General features: G+C 41.8%; 1 protein-coding gene across 1 annotated transcript in view; it reads left to right on the top strand.

Annotated features, from left to right (window-relative positions):
* Positions 1–14,906, top strand: part of GRIN3A (glutamate ionotropic receptor NMDA type subunit 3A) — a gene marked incomplete at its 5' end in the record, with an annotated part of 70,998 nt that overhangs the window by 44,212 nt on the left and 11,880 nt on the right. Inside the window, 3 exons of the mRNA XM_082782795.1 lie at positions 8,981–9,126; positions 10,569–10,684; positions 13,004–13,155. Coding sequence (XP_082638921.1) covers positions 8,981–9,126; positions 10,569–10,684; positions 13,004–13,155 — 414 coding nt within the window. The remainder of the gene's footprint in view (positions 1–8,980; positions 9,127–10,568; positions 10,685–13,003; positions 13,156–14,906) is intronic.

The raw sequence follows: 14,906 nt of genomic DNA, 5'->3' as shown, positions 1-14,906 counted from the left end.
TCCTGGCAGATGGAGGATCATTGTACAGCTGACTTAGCAGCATGAAGGAAATTTATTAGTGTTCACGGCCATTGTGATCTATAAAAACACACCTGGGTACCAGCAGTTCCTAATGATAGAAGTCCTCAGTCAGCACCAGCACTGCTGGATTTCAGGGATGCCAAGAGGTCAAGCCGCCTGGAAAGAATCATAGTTCTCACTGAATACAATGAGATTTGACTGAACACCAGGTAAAGTCAAGTAGTGTTGTCCATATTTCACTGAGGCCTTTCAAGAGGCCAAGGCATCTAAATGACCCCATCATTTTTCTTTTAGTCTTTGTGCTTCACACATGCTTCATTGTTCAAAATTGATTCCAAGAAGAAAAACAAAAGCCCAAAACATTTAGTTTCAACAATGTATATACTGGTAACTAAGGACTCCCTCTGATTTACTGTCATTTGGTGCTTTAGAAAAAAGATAGCAGATAACATTTTTGAGAAATCAGAGTTGTGCTGGTAGACAGTTCCACAGTCAGTGATTGGAAAGCTCTGGTGTCCCTACAGGCAAAGTGCTAATCACATTAATTTCTTGTAACTAGTGACCCATTTGCAACATGAAACTGCTGCCTGTTCTTTTCCCAGAAGCTACAGAGCACAACCCCTACCCTCCAAGTTTAGGCAGTGCCACTGTAGAGGACAGCGTTCATGCTCTGGCACCTGGGGGACAAGTGCCAGAGGGCAGGAGGACTGGCAGGATGGCCCTGATTGACCAGCAACAGCTGGAGCAGAAAGATTTTGTAAGAAAAATGATTTGAAAGACATTTGTTTTGAAGCTTGGGGGTGAGGAAGCTACCTCCATGATATGCTGCTGTAATATTAGGTGTCCCCTTCCATACCTTGGCTGATACTAGAGAGCTCTTTGGCAGTTTTTCATCAGCAAACCTGAAACCCAGGATGGAAGGCCAGGAGGGACTATTTAACCAGAAAACTCCCATGCATCTTTGATACCAAACACGTATACAGCCAAGCAGCTCTCTTTCCCTTCTGATTTGGAAAGGACTTCACCTTAAAGCAGCATTAGCCCTGTTTACAGGTGGGAGGTGGAAGAACACCGTATGAAGTGACAGTCCGGAGCATTTCTATGGCTGCTTTGTGCTGCTGAAGTACATCTGGAACCAGTGATCTATTTTCTGTTGGGAATTACATCCCTGTTTTTCCCTTTAGTCTATCAATTTTGCCTGTAACTATTACACATACTGTCTTGCAGTTCTCAACTCTCCTAGAATAAATCCCAGCTGAAGGATCCCTCTGTCCAGAAAAAAAGTGCTATTAAAAACAGAGATAAGCACACCCTGAAGTTTATATTCACCACCATTCTGTTCTTACAAATCTTATTGGACTAAGACACTGCCCAGCATCTCAATCAGCAAAACAATCCTTGGAAATTAATACCTTTGCAGACCAGAGTGCCCAGTTTCACCCCTTAGCAATGCAGCTTCTGTGGCACACAGAGGAGCAAAGCAGTTTTTAATTAATTCTTAGCAGTCACACAAGGAGTATCAGTAAAGAAGCTTTGTATTTTTAAACAGAGATCTTAGATTTTTTTCATACACACTTAGGTTGAAATACAGAAGAATAAACTCTCAGTACTGGACTGTGCATTGGTTCCCAGATTGAAACTGCTCATTGACTTCAATGCAGCTGTAAAGATTTATGCCAACTAATGACCTAGCTGAGTTGGATTCTAAGTGACAGGATTTTAACAAAATCTGACATTATCCTGGCAAGCCAATAATCAGCTCCACTGACACTTCTTGCAATAGAGAAAGGAAAGCGAGCTTTCAGATGTATCCTGCATGCACCATCTCCTGGAGTCCCTGGGAACATCTCCACATCCCAAGACTGAACACACGGGACAGCTTTTGAACAAAGCTTTCACTTCCAGAAGTTCAGCTGTGAATTTTCATCTGCTAAAATTTGAAATTCATCTGCTTCACTATGAATAATTTTCTTTTCTTTCATCCTTCTCTGCACCCCATAAATATTCACAAGAGTTTAGCTTTCAAAAATTCTTGCAGATAAGTTGGGAAAAGCCCATGAACATAGTTCTACTTTGTTTTTAATTTTGTTTGTTTTGTTCTTTTTACCCTGAAACTTTGCTTGGTATTAGCAATTGAATTTCCTCTATCAGTGGGCCATGAGAAATCTATTAGCAGGTAGGCGACCACTTAAAAGTTTAGGTTAAGGAAGGCAAAATAAAAAGCTACTGATTCATAAAGGCTCGTTGCAAAACAGACTCTAAAAGCATGTCAGCCCTTCACAGCAGAGCAGACCACTTAATGCCACCACACTCCAGCAGTTAACAACCAAAACTGAACATTTCTTCCAGAGTCTGCAGCAGTTGCCTGGCAAAGATCGTGCTGGCTCCAGCAGCCTGCTTGCTGATATGTGGGGTGACCATTAAACACTACACTCAGTATTACACCAGGTAACCAATAATAGCACAGGGCAGAACTAATGAAACCTTTTCAGAATATTTTTTCCTCTAAGGTTTTTGTAAAACTTATGGAAGTGTTTTCAGTCTTGTTCACCCTTTCTATACCCTATTAAAATTAAAACACAGTATCGTGGGTTGTGGTAAAAGCTGAATCCGTGTTACCTCTGCATCCACCACTGCAGCATGCAGTCACTGCCACTGCAACTCACTGCATACTGGGTTGCCCCTTCTGTGGAGGTGAGGAAAGGAGAGGCTAGCTGAATGAATGGTGAAGTCATGATCATGATTTGAGATGCTGATTAGAAACAGTCCCAGGACCAGTCTTTCTTAAACCAGCTATCAGTGTGCACAAAATGGTCTTGAATCAAATTCATTGAGACAGTTACTGCACCCCATCAGTCAAGTACTGGGGAAAAATTGCCTAGAATTCAGTCATTTATGGGTATATTGATTTATCTGCTTATAGAAAATAGCCATAATTCCACTTCCTTACAGTTTCTCTGCTTAGAACTTCCTTATCTCTTCAGCATTCCCTGCAAGCTCAAACTCCACAGGATCAGAAGGAAGCAAAGCCAAACCTCACTTCAGCAAGTCCGCCAGGCCAGTTCATGCTTCAGCATAACTCCTGTCATTTTGAGACCCCACAATGCTTCATTCATTAAGTACTCTGGACACGCAGCCCGGTATCTCCTGCCTCAGTGATAGGCTTCTGTGAAAGTATCCATAAATACAGTGGATGCATTGCGATCAGCTAGTCACTCCCTGTTCAACTTCTCCTTATTCACATAGAAATGCAGAGAGCTATTTACTCAGGAGGACCATGAAGATGTGACAGAGAACTTCTACAAGAAAAAATTGTTCTTCTCACTGAGTAGTTTCACTGCCCCTATTCTACTGCCAGTCTTTTTGGAACTGAGATCATCTTTTCACTGTATTTATATTCTGAACACCTAGGTTTCCTACACACTGCAGGAATACATGACAACCAAATGCGATGCAAACCTCAGAATGGTAGTAGAGACAGCAACCAGAGCACCAAGGGGGAAAAGTCTTTGAGACAAACCTAGTTGCTCAGCAGTGAAAGTTCTGAAAGTTTATTCAGAAGCCAGAATCTGCCAGAAAGATCTCCAAACACAACAGCCAACTTTGGAGGTTAACTCCTAGTAGCATCTTATGCATTTTCAGCTTTAAATCCCAACTTGCACAGGACATTTCTATGCCTAAGTATTTTCAGGTCTGAGTCTAGGTGATCTCAGCCTAGCTGACGGTACTGAATGCAGTGGCACTGTATTACATAAACTGGAATGTGCCAAGTAATTCAAATCCCTGACATTTAGGATTTTATTTTTCTGTTTCTGCTCCTGTGGTTTTATCACATTGGTATTTTCATGCATAATTGGCACCCCAAGGCATAGATGTATGCACATACCCAATTCTTCTCAACATCTTCCTCCCAAATAAAACACTAGCTCTCCACTTCCCACTCAGCAGATGTTTTAACAACAAAAGACAGAAACCAAGAAGATCCAGAAGTAAGGTGGCATGCCAATGGAAATGGTGTCTGTAGCATTTGCTTTCAGCAAATTTGTTTCCCAAACATTGTTTGTCTAGTAGCACAATGCTATACAAAGTACAGAAGACTCAGAGAAGTCCCGAAGCTTTTCCTGGCACTTTCAGAGAGGATGGGTGTTCTGCAGAACTCTGGAGTTTCCTTAACCTCTGAGTGACCTGAGCCTCAGTGCTCAAGTGATTCAACTAACACTTCACCTTCTCAGTACCTTGAACCACTGCCCCTACCCTGGATACCATGTTTTCTTACACAGTGAGACTTGCCCTTAGGAACACCAGCATACTCATCCCACTTTAGATATGTCCTCAGAGACCACAGGGACAGCCTTGGTACCCTAATTACAGAAAGCATACTTACTTTCCAGAGGTCTTTAGCTTTTCTTCTGCACCTTTGCCCTGCTCTTCCCAGGAGCATGTTGTAGGCCTTCCACGATTTCTTTCTTCAGAGAAGATTGGTTATCTTCCTGAACCACTCGCAGACCTGTGCCACAAGATCCTTTAGTCTTAGCATTTCACAGCCCTGCATATGTGAAGTCAGAGTGCTGACTGAAGAAGATAAGTGATCAGTCCCGTCTGGCACTACATCCATTTCTTCTTTCTTGAGCTGGCCCCACATGCTAACCCAGATCCAAACGGGAGGCCTCCACGTGCATCATAACTTCATGTGCACCAGCTATCTCACAGTAGACAGGGGAGACGGTTTTAAAAAACAATCGGGATAACACCTGAAAGGCTACAAACTGGCCACCTCAGTTTTCAACCATGATGCATGCACCCAGGTCCTTTCAGGGGGTGAGCATGCCTGGGCTCTGCTCTGTCCTCCGGCAGCTCCCGGTGGTGCCCTCCTGCTTCTCCCAGTCCATAGCTCAGCACTGTACTTTGCTGAGTGGTGTGCTGTGGTGGCCTCGCTGGCTAATACTCAAATGTCTGGTTAAACAGCAACGAGCCCCATGCACTGCAGCAATGCTCAATTCCCGTGCACTGTGTTGGAGAGGCTACTTAGAAGTGCACAGAGTCAGCCTTCTGGCTGAGGACCTGTTGCAGTTAGGAGCAATGACCCTTTTAGAAAATGAGTGATTTCCTTTTCTCCCAGGCCTTCAGAAGGGAGGTCTGGCAGTTAAAGAGATGAATAAAGAGAGAGAGATCACCTGTACCTATATAACCTCTATAACTTTTTCAATGCTTTGTCACATTGGGACCAACTTGTCTCCCAAAAAGGCTGAAAGCTCCTCTCTAGGATAGAACAAACCCTGTTCTTTTGACTTTTTACAGCATTAGATACATGATTTTGGAGGCACCTTGAAAGGTTATTTAAAATGAGAGCAAGGATGGCTCTTGCCACCACCTGGAGATGGATTTGCAGCCTTTGTGTTTGTTTATTTTAATCATACTTGCATCACCAGCAAATCTCCTGCTACTCTACAGATGCAAAAATTGTTAGCAGTTCCTGGTGCCCATTACCTGCTTTGTAATGGTTATTCACCTTTCATACTGACTAAGTTTTTAACGAAAAACACAACAGCATATAGACAGAAGTGCAGTCTTCACATATTAAAAATACCTCTAATTTGAATTGCTGTCTTTTCTCCATGAGACAGCTTTTATACTTGCTATTACTGATACCAGAAATAAGTAACTGCCTCCACCAAATCACCAGTTTAAAAAGTAAATTCCTGAATCTTCAAATTGTGGTTCTTAAAATGCTGTTATTTTAGAGTTAATGTTTTCAAGGATTTCTCTGAAGTCCTAAGTATTAGGATTGTGTGACTTGTTTTTGGCAAAACTCTTTTCAATACAGAATTCTTAAGATCTAAGAAACACAAAAGAAGCAGCGCATGATGAACAGGAAAGACCAATTAATAAGGCAAAACTCACACAAAGACTGACATTTACCTGTACTGTCAACATACAGATATTTGTGGTTTCCATCTTTTCACAGAATCTCTCCCAGAGAGGACTACAGAAAGTAAGAAAGCAACAGTGACACAACAGTGAAAACTGAAGTCTTGTTTCCATCCTGAAGTTTTTATCTTCTCTTGAAGCAAGTAACCCTTAGGAATCTTAGTGGATTAGGCAGGGAAGGCAGTGCAGGTAGTCCAATATCTGCTTTTGGCAGCATTTTGTGTCGTTAATCCGCTGTTCAGTATAGCTGCAAGTAAGCCTTTTCCTCATGTGAATAAGCAGCAGTAAGAAGAAAGCAGAAGTCACAACAGATATACAGGATTAGAACGTTATTAAGATTTATCCTTCAAGAAAAGAGTCAAGAGTCATCAAATATAGAATTGCAGACACATAATTATGCTTAAGAAAAACACAAATTACCGGAAGCAGGAAGAGCATAGGATGCAAAGGATCACTACATAACTTCCCTACACAGTCTTTCCAAGACATCCCACAAGGCATATGGTGCTGCTAGAGACAGGATATTAAGCCAGATGGACCTTTGATCTAACACATATTCCACTGTTGTCATCATTTGTGGTGAAATTTGACAATGTGCCCAACACAAAGCAAAGCATGAATAGTCCTCAATAAGGCTTTTGGGACAGAAAATTGAATGGAGATGGACTTAACTCTTTCCTTTGTACTTGCCTTTTTCGTGGAGGCTTAAAAATCTATCTAGATCTGTTGCTTTGGTGACAGTCTCAGTTAGACTTCATCTTCCATCAGCAGTCTTTATCTGCAGAGCAGGTGTGGCACTGCAATTGGCATCACTAGGGGGACCACAGATGCCACAACAAGCACCTAAGCTGACTTGAAAGGTAGCAGTATGGTTCAGTGTTGAGACCCAGAGAAGTTTCTGGTCTCTTCACTGAAATGGCCAAGAAATAAAACCTGGAGAATGAACACTTATTGTGGTGACTAGCTTCTTTGGTTGTAGAGACAAATGTACACGATGGTTGTAGAGCTCCATGTACACGGAGCCTCTTCTTCTTTAAGCAGGTCATCATCCATGTCTGGAGACTAGACCTAGTTTGGATTGACATTGTTCTGGAAGGCTCCATGATGTATTGTCACAGCACCGCTCTCTGTTATTTATGTCTTCTGGCACTTCAATGCTGTTTCCACACTTCCAGGCAAGAACATTTCCCTCTGCGCCCACGGTCCTTCTGGCATAGCACACACTATGGCCAGCTGCTGATGGATATACACCCTGCATTGTGCATCCTGTAGTCATCCAGACCAGGATACCTGAGAAAAACATGCTAAGGCTCCCTCCATGCCCACACAAAAGCATTTACCTCCAGGTCTTATTTCTGGATTGCAGCACAAGAACCAGGTCAGCAGAGCACAATGTGAAAAGCAGCTGCCCACTTTCCAGATAAATTTACCAGGAATAAAGTATACTCATTGGTTCCAGGATACCAAAATACCATTCAAAAGACCTTTCTCTATTCCTTCTCAGACTGAACTATAAGATCATGAATTTACATCCTACATTTGTTATCCTTATGTTCTATGAATATTCTTTTATCTGTGGGGTCATTGAAAAGAAGTGTGGGGAAGGTCTTTTTTGTACAGCTTTGTGTTGCTGTGCGCTCTGCTTTGCAGAAATGATAATGCAGGGAACCAGATGGACTGGCAGAACACCTCTCTGCTTGCTCTTTGCAAAGCAGAACATGGCCATGCTGGGATCGTCTTTGCAAACTGTTGTGGAGACCTTCAGCTTCCCGGGAAACAGAGTGTGTCTGCCTTAACTTTATTTGGCTTCCTGTGCTCTGAGGCTGGTACACTGCTGAAGGCTTTCCAATTAACATGATCTTGGCAACACTCAGTCCTCTCAAGGAAGTGCTCAGCAAAACTAGAGGGCACTGCTTGAGCTGCTGCACTTTGAGAATTTCCCCATGAAGTGTTAAGTATTCCCAAGACAAGCATGATACCGTGGAAACACCAGTCTGTGAAATTTCTGATCAGACAAACTACTCAGGACTGTAATACAGATACAGGAGGTGGACCCAGGAAGCAGGTTTTGAAAAGGAAAGGACACACAATTGCATGTTTGTCTGGTACAAAAATGGTATGTGTATAGGTGGGTAATCAAATGTAGACCCTGGGCTTTGCTGAGGGTATTCATCCTCCTGTCAGCAACAGGAGGCATTTTTGTGTCCACAACAATTCAGTGTTTAGTTTCACTGCGGTGAATGACAGCAAAGGCAGCAGCAGTCTGTAACATGATTTCTGGGCTTCTAGAAATGAAGTGGTGGTGCTGCCCTTCTGCAGAAGAGTAAATGTCATCCTCAATGAATCTGTAAAGATATTCTGACAGAATACATCCAGACCCTATTGCCTATCCAGAACCTCAGGCACTGGATCCTAGCAAGCCTAAAAGCTTGTCATGATACTTGCTGAAAATTTGATTGTTTTTATAGAATCAAAGAATCTGAATGGTTTGTGTTGGAAGGGACCTTAAAGCTCATCTAGTCCACCCCAACCTTCCATGGGCAGGGACCCCTCCCAACAGACCAGGTTGCTCCAAGCCCCATCCAGCCTGGCCTTAAACACCTCCAGGGATGGGGCAGCCACAGCTTCTCTGGGCAGCCTGTGCCAGGGCCTCACCACGCTCTGAGTGAAGAATTTTTTTCATGTTATCTAAATTTACCCTTTTCTAGTTTAAAACCATGACTCCGTGTCCCATCACTACACACCATTTTAGGACAAATGGTACAACTAAACACCTAGATCTGGGGGTTCTTGGTGTCTCAAAGGAAATGTTTTCCATGTAATGAAGAAAATCCTGAGAATACACAGACAGGCTAATCAGTCACCTGGTAAGTCCTTACATACCTCTTCTGTGATGTAGAAAGCTGACCATAGGAAAACATAAGATAAAGGTCTATGCTGAGAATTTCTGACAAACATTCACAAATAAGACCAAGATCCTGTATGTGAAGGAGGCAAGTGACTCTGCTAATCTGTAATTTCATCTCCTTAGCTCCACCACCCATCCCAAGGGTTTCGCTTTGGAACCGTGCGAGAAAGCAGTGCAGAAGACTACGTGAGGCAAAGCTTCCCAGAGATGCACGAGTACATGCGGCGGTACAATGTCCCTGCAACCCCGGATGGAGTAGCATATCTTAAGTGAGCCTCTACATGCAACAGCAGATCTGGCATGGCAGTGAGATTGTGATGAGCTTCCCACTTTCAGTGTCTCTCATCCCATAAAACAGTCATTGAAGGCAGTGTGGCAAGCTTGTAATCACCTGGATGGAGTCATATCGGAGGGCAGGCTAACACAGAATCAGCTGAAGCATTTCCAGGGGAAGCTGTGCTTTGCATTAACTGCTAGAGTGCCATCAAGCATGGGCAATGTGTTACTCCTGGCAGGTTTCTGTTCGTGGAGACTTTAATGAGGCAGTGAGAAACATTCAGGAAAAAAAATCCTCACCCTCCAGGCAGAAGTCGAGGATGAAGATCCTCAGCATCTTCACCATGCTAGTGGGAGACAAGGCCTGTCAGAGAGAGCCCTTAAAGCAATTGTCATTAAAATTAATAAAAGCATCATTAGACTGGTACAAAGTAATAAACACCAAATTTTACTTTAGGGAATTGTGATATCCCCACGTTTCAAATACATTTGTGTCTAACAATCTGGGGTCATACAATCGATTCACTCTGCTAGGAAACTGAAGAGGAGATAACAAGCCTGAAATACTTCATTCATTTTACACACAAAAGTTGCATAGCAGATGGCCTGAGGAATTTTCACCAGAAGTTGTTTCCTGTTTACACATTTTTTCCAAGCCCATTCTAATAAAAATTCATATACATGGCAGTTCTTTGTTTGGGTTAAATTGGAATCATTCAGTTGAAATCAATGACATGGTATAACTTCACGTCAGGAGAATATCCAGGCCTTTCAAGTGACAAGGGTGAGGGTGCAGCCCCTGCGGCAGATGAAAACAGGCAGTGCAACTGTTCCTTTCTATCATCAACTTGTGCAAGTGTGAGATTCGTTAATCTCACACTCATTATTCGTAATTTGTTAATACGTTAGTAAAATCTAATTGCCTGTGTTCATGAAATCTGAACGCAGAGAAAAGCTAATCTGGTGAAGGGAATTAATTTACCACATACTCAGAAAGGGAAACAACACTTTTGTATGGAGTTATCTTTCTGCGTTTTGGTCTAATGACCTAAATTTCAAAATCACAAAGAAACCAGGACAGCACAAGCGTATTAGCAATTTTTGCTCTTTTCTTCCAATAAGGCTGTGTGTTGCCTTTCAGCTGAGTCAAAGTCTAGCCTGTTGTAGTGTTTTCCATTTTTCAGATCAGGTGTTTCATGGGAGCAATGTAAGTCATAGCCCTGCTGCCCTGTTCTAGATGCACGAAGTTTGTATCTTTCAAGCTTGTTTCCCTCCTTCAAATATAAATCAGTCTTGCATTGACAATAGCAGTCCCTGGTTCCTGTTTCCATTCTCTGGTAAGCTTCCAGAGAACTAGATAGATAAATGTTCAGTGAGTACCACCGAGTCTTAGATTGTGAAATGATTCTGTTTCTGACTTTGATGTTGAATACAGGAATGATCCAGAGAAACTTGATGCCTTCATTATGGATAAAGCACTCTTAGATTATGAAGTATCAATAGATGCCGACTGCAAGCTTCTAACTGTGGGAAAGCCCTTTGCCATTGAAGGTAATAATCCATTTTACAGCATGCTGCTCTATTTCTTGTACTTCCTTTTTCTGTGGTTCAGTGAAACTATATAGGTAGACCCCGTGAAGCTTATGGTAAAATTCTCGATGATGAAGCAGGACCAAGGTTTCACCTTTTTTTTTTTTTCTGTGTGTTTTTTTTTTTTTAAAAAAGCTTTTAGATCATTTGCACCATCTGTTCCTATACTCTATATAGGAATTATTCAAAGAGCTCAAATGGTCTGCCTCCAAAGAAGCAGGAGGCACAGCCCTTTTCACTACTCACAATGAAATAAAGTTGCTCCTGAGATAAGGCTTGCTTTCTCTAGGCTCACTTTCATTACACATGTTCAAAATTCAGAGAAGTGCATTCAGAATGCCATTCCACAGTTCCACCGTTCCCTTTCTAAAGGTCATTGCAGGATCCCTGCTGAATCTGTAGCTAATTGCAGCAAAAGAGCAGAGCCTATCCGGGTCCATGGACTCCTGCAGTCCTGATGTACTCACAAAGACACAGCAGAAGGCAGCAGAAGGCAGCCTGGAAACAAGGCTTGTCTGAAGCCACCACCAGCATGGGCAGACATTAGTCCTCAGGAATCACTTCTGTGATAGATAAGCAGCAAAAATGATTGAAGCTCCTCCTTCCCTCCCCTCCAAGGGCAATCATACTGGCCTCTCCCATCTCCCATTAAAACAGTCTCCTCCAGAAATCTGGTTCAAATCTTACTAGTAAGGCAAAATGAAGCAAAATGAAGGCCAGGAGAAGCCGAGCGTTTTAACTAGTTCAGCTAAAAGTCACCAGCACTAGAGATTTTATAGAATTCTTCTTTTCACTCTGTCAGTGTTTCCCATTTGAGTTTGCACCAGAGACTTGCAAGAAGTACATTTTCTTTTTTTTTCTCTCTCTTTTTTTTTTTTTTTTTGGTGTTACTGGGAATGATAGATGTGCAGACAGCTGTTTAGACAGAAGTAGGACGTGTGTGTGTGCAGCTGCTTTTTTCACCATGCATGTGTAACTCAATATATCTTCACTTTGAGAGAGGACAGCTCTAACAAAGTAAGCCATCAGCTTCCACAACTTTGAGTCAATTACTGAACATTTCAACATAGAAAAACTAAATTAACCCGCAAATATACATTTTTAAAGAACTGGACTTCATAGCACCAAATTTTGGAACACTTAAATAGGCTGGAAATGTGGTAACAATGAATTGCAGCTATGCCTTCTCTGAAACCATTCCTTCAATGTTAGCAGATACATTCAGGTAGAAATACAGACACAAGGTAAAAAAATCAGCAGCAAGTACACATACCACTACATTACTGAAAGGCAAGGCACTGTGCTGGCAAATTTACCAGTCATGTACATCCTCCCCCTTCCCCTTCCCTTTCCCTTTTCCCTTCCCCTTCTCTTTCTCTTTTCCTTCCCCCTTCCCTTTCTTCTCCCCCTTTCCCTTCCCGTTCCCTCTTCTTTGGGACAATATGAAATTTGGCATTCTGAACTGAAAACAAATAAAAACAACAAACAAACCAAAAAATCCACAGTGAATTAGAAAGGAATCTCTACAGGTTATTGTCAGGACACCTCTGCAGGCAACTGCATGTTTTGCAGGCATAAACTATATTTCTCTAAATCCAAACCAGGATTCTGTAAAGACCATATTAAAGTTCCTGAATCCACCTGCATTTAGACTGAGACCTTTGCGAGCATGCTGAAGAACACATGAATATCAAATTCTAGCCGGAGCAGAACTGCATGAATGGGAAGTCCAACCCCTGGGTTTTAAATTGCTGTGTTATAACAATATGCAGTGCTCCATGTGCATTTATATGCACACAGCTTCTCATCAGAAAATACACAGGAAGAAAAGAAAATGTCACATCTGACACCACAGTCACATCCATGGCTATAACAGTATGAAGGGATCATAGTGGTTTACTTGACATTAAGGCTGTCTTGCATTGGTAAATCAATGTAAAACAGAAGAGCCCATGATGAAGGCAGACAAAGGCTGTATTTCTAGATACACAACAGGCCTATTCATCTATGTGTACTGCCATATTAAATTTTTGAATCTCCATTTTTACATACTGTTTTGTGGCTTTAATCATTCTGAATCCTGTTTACATCAGGCTACTTTACTTTGTACAACAGTGCCTCATCTCAGCTTTTTCCATCCACAGGAAACCAGCATCCAGGTTCGGACCTCAAATAAAATGCCAACCTAATCTGCTGCAGTGCCACTCAATACCAGAAAGCAATGTAATTCAGTTAGAAGCAAATGAGAAAGAGACATGACTGTGCTGTTTTTCCTTCTAGGATATGGTATTGGTCTTCCCCCTAACTCTCCGCTCACCTCCAACATCTCCGAACTGATAAGTCAGTACAAGTCCCACGGATTCATGGATGTTCTGCATGACAAATGGTACAAGGTGGTTCCGTGTGGGAAAAGAAGCTTTGCTGTCACAGAGGTAAGTGATGAACAATTGGTCACATAACTGAAGGTACTGAGGATTTGCCCAAGTTGCCAGTCATTGCTCCTCCTACACAATGTGCAGTAGACTTAGACACATGACAGTGATGGGCTGCAGCTGAAGGGAAGCATTAAGCTCCAGAAGCAGGAGTCATTATACCCAGCAGTGTTCAGCTCAGAGTGCAAGAGAAACATCAGCAAGACAGTGCTGCTAAGTTAGGCTTGCAGTGCATGCAACCAGAGAGCACTTCTGGAGACAAACAGGGTATGTAATGGTGCATTAAAAAAAGTGATCTGCCCACTGCACAACAAAGCTGTCTGATTCCACTCCATTACGTGTATCACCAACTACAGAAGCAGCCAAGGACTCTGAACTCACAGGAGTGATTGCTGAAGTAGCCCACACAAAGAGTGACAAAAGCAAAAGAAACAGAGACAGCAGGAATTTAATACATCCCAAATTAGTAATGTAACCCTGACCACTTCCTAACATGGGTCACAGGTGTCTGCACCAAAGACAGGACTGCAGCCTAGGAACAGCCCTCTAAGATACCCTGCTAAGAACTGATGAGCAGCAGGTCTCAAGTATAAGTACAGTTACAGGAAATGGAGGCAAATCCTCATGGATTTATGGCCTGGTATTAAATCAGAGGAGTTATGCCAGCTCGTGGCAGCTGAAGATATAGGCGTTATTCATGAGAAAAAAAAAGACTGCTCTTATCGGAATAGCAGTTTTTCTCAAGTTCTCAAGACTGTCAAGTGAAAAAAGATAAAGTACTGAGGAATCAAAAGATCTAGCATGCCTGCAGATTTTTAACTCAAGGTGTTCCAAAACACATCAGTTAGGTGTTCTCACTGGTACAAAACACACAGCTGAAAGTGTATTGTCTTCTCTTCAGAGCAGGTTCAGCCAAACATCAACCCAATCCTCCCTGTTCCCCAAGGAAGTGGTAGCGTGGCTGTTCTCCACTGAAAGAGAAGCCCAGTTTCCCAGAGCTCTGATTCCTGATCTTTAGTAGGCACCTGAACCTCTTGTCTGCAACCTCTCATTGCTGACCATATTGCTAGAACATTAGCATTTTCTATTTTCTAGACCTCAGATGAAGAAAAACTTTGACTGCTTTAATACATTGATTTTTGGGGTATTTCTGCTTCTTCCATTACGTTTTTAACTTTTTCATTAAGATTATGTCAACATGAAATAAAATAAATTATAACAGTGAGCATTTGTATAAGAAAATCCAATTTATTTTTATTCAACTTATTTAAATTTTTGTGATTGCTTCAACATAAGAAAGCACAGCTAAATAAAAATGTACTCACTGCTATTTTTGATCTGGATGATCTGAAGATTAAACTATCATCTAACAAGAAAGGTACAGGGGGAACATTCTTCTAAATGTAGCTTGCAGATCCATTCCTGACAAGCACTTCACTCAATGACCCTTTGTCACTCTACACTTTAACATAATCTTTTGAATTAAATCTCATGAAAATTACCAGATCATAACAGTATTAACTACCCCAACTGTTTTAAAACTGAAAACTTCCTTATAGCAGAGACAAACTTACCCTATTAGTAATTCCCCAGTGAAACAATTAAATCCTTTTATTAAGTATTTGCATTTTAAAACTGGGAAAAAAGGTTAAAAAATTGTCTAAAAAGTATCTTCTGAAACAATCCACAGTCATAGCAAGGGACAGCACCGTTTCTTTTGAATTAAAAGTGACCTTGCATTAAATGTGAAG

The sequence above is a fragment of the Aythya marila genome (assembly GCF_965140915.1).
Source record: "Aythya marila genome assembly, chromosome: Z".
NCBI lineage: Eukaryota > Metazoa > Chordata > Aves > Anseriformes > Anatidae > Aythya > Aythya marila.
This window is presented reverse-complemented; position numbering and strand designations above follow the sequence as displayed.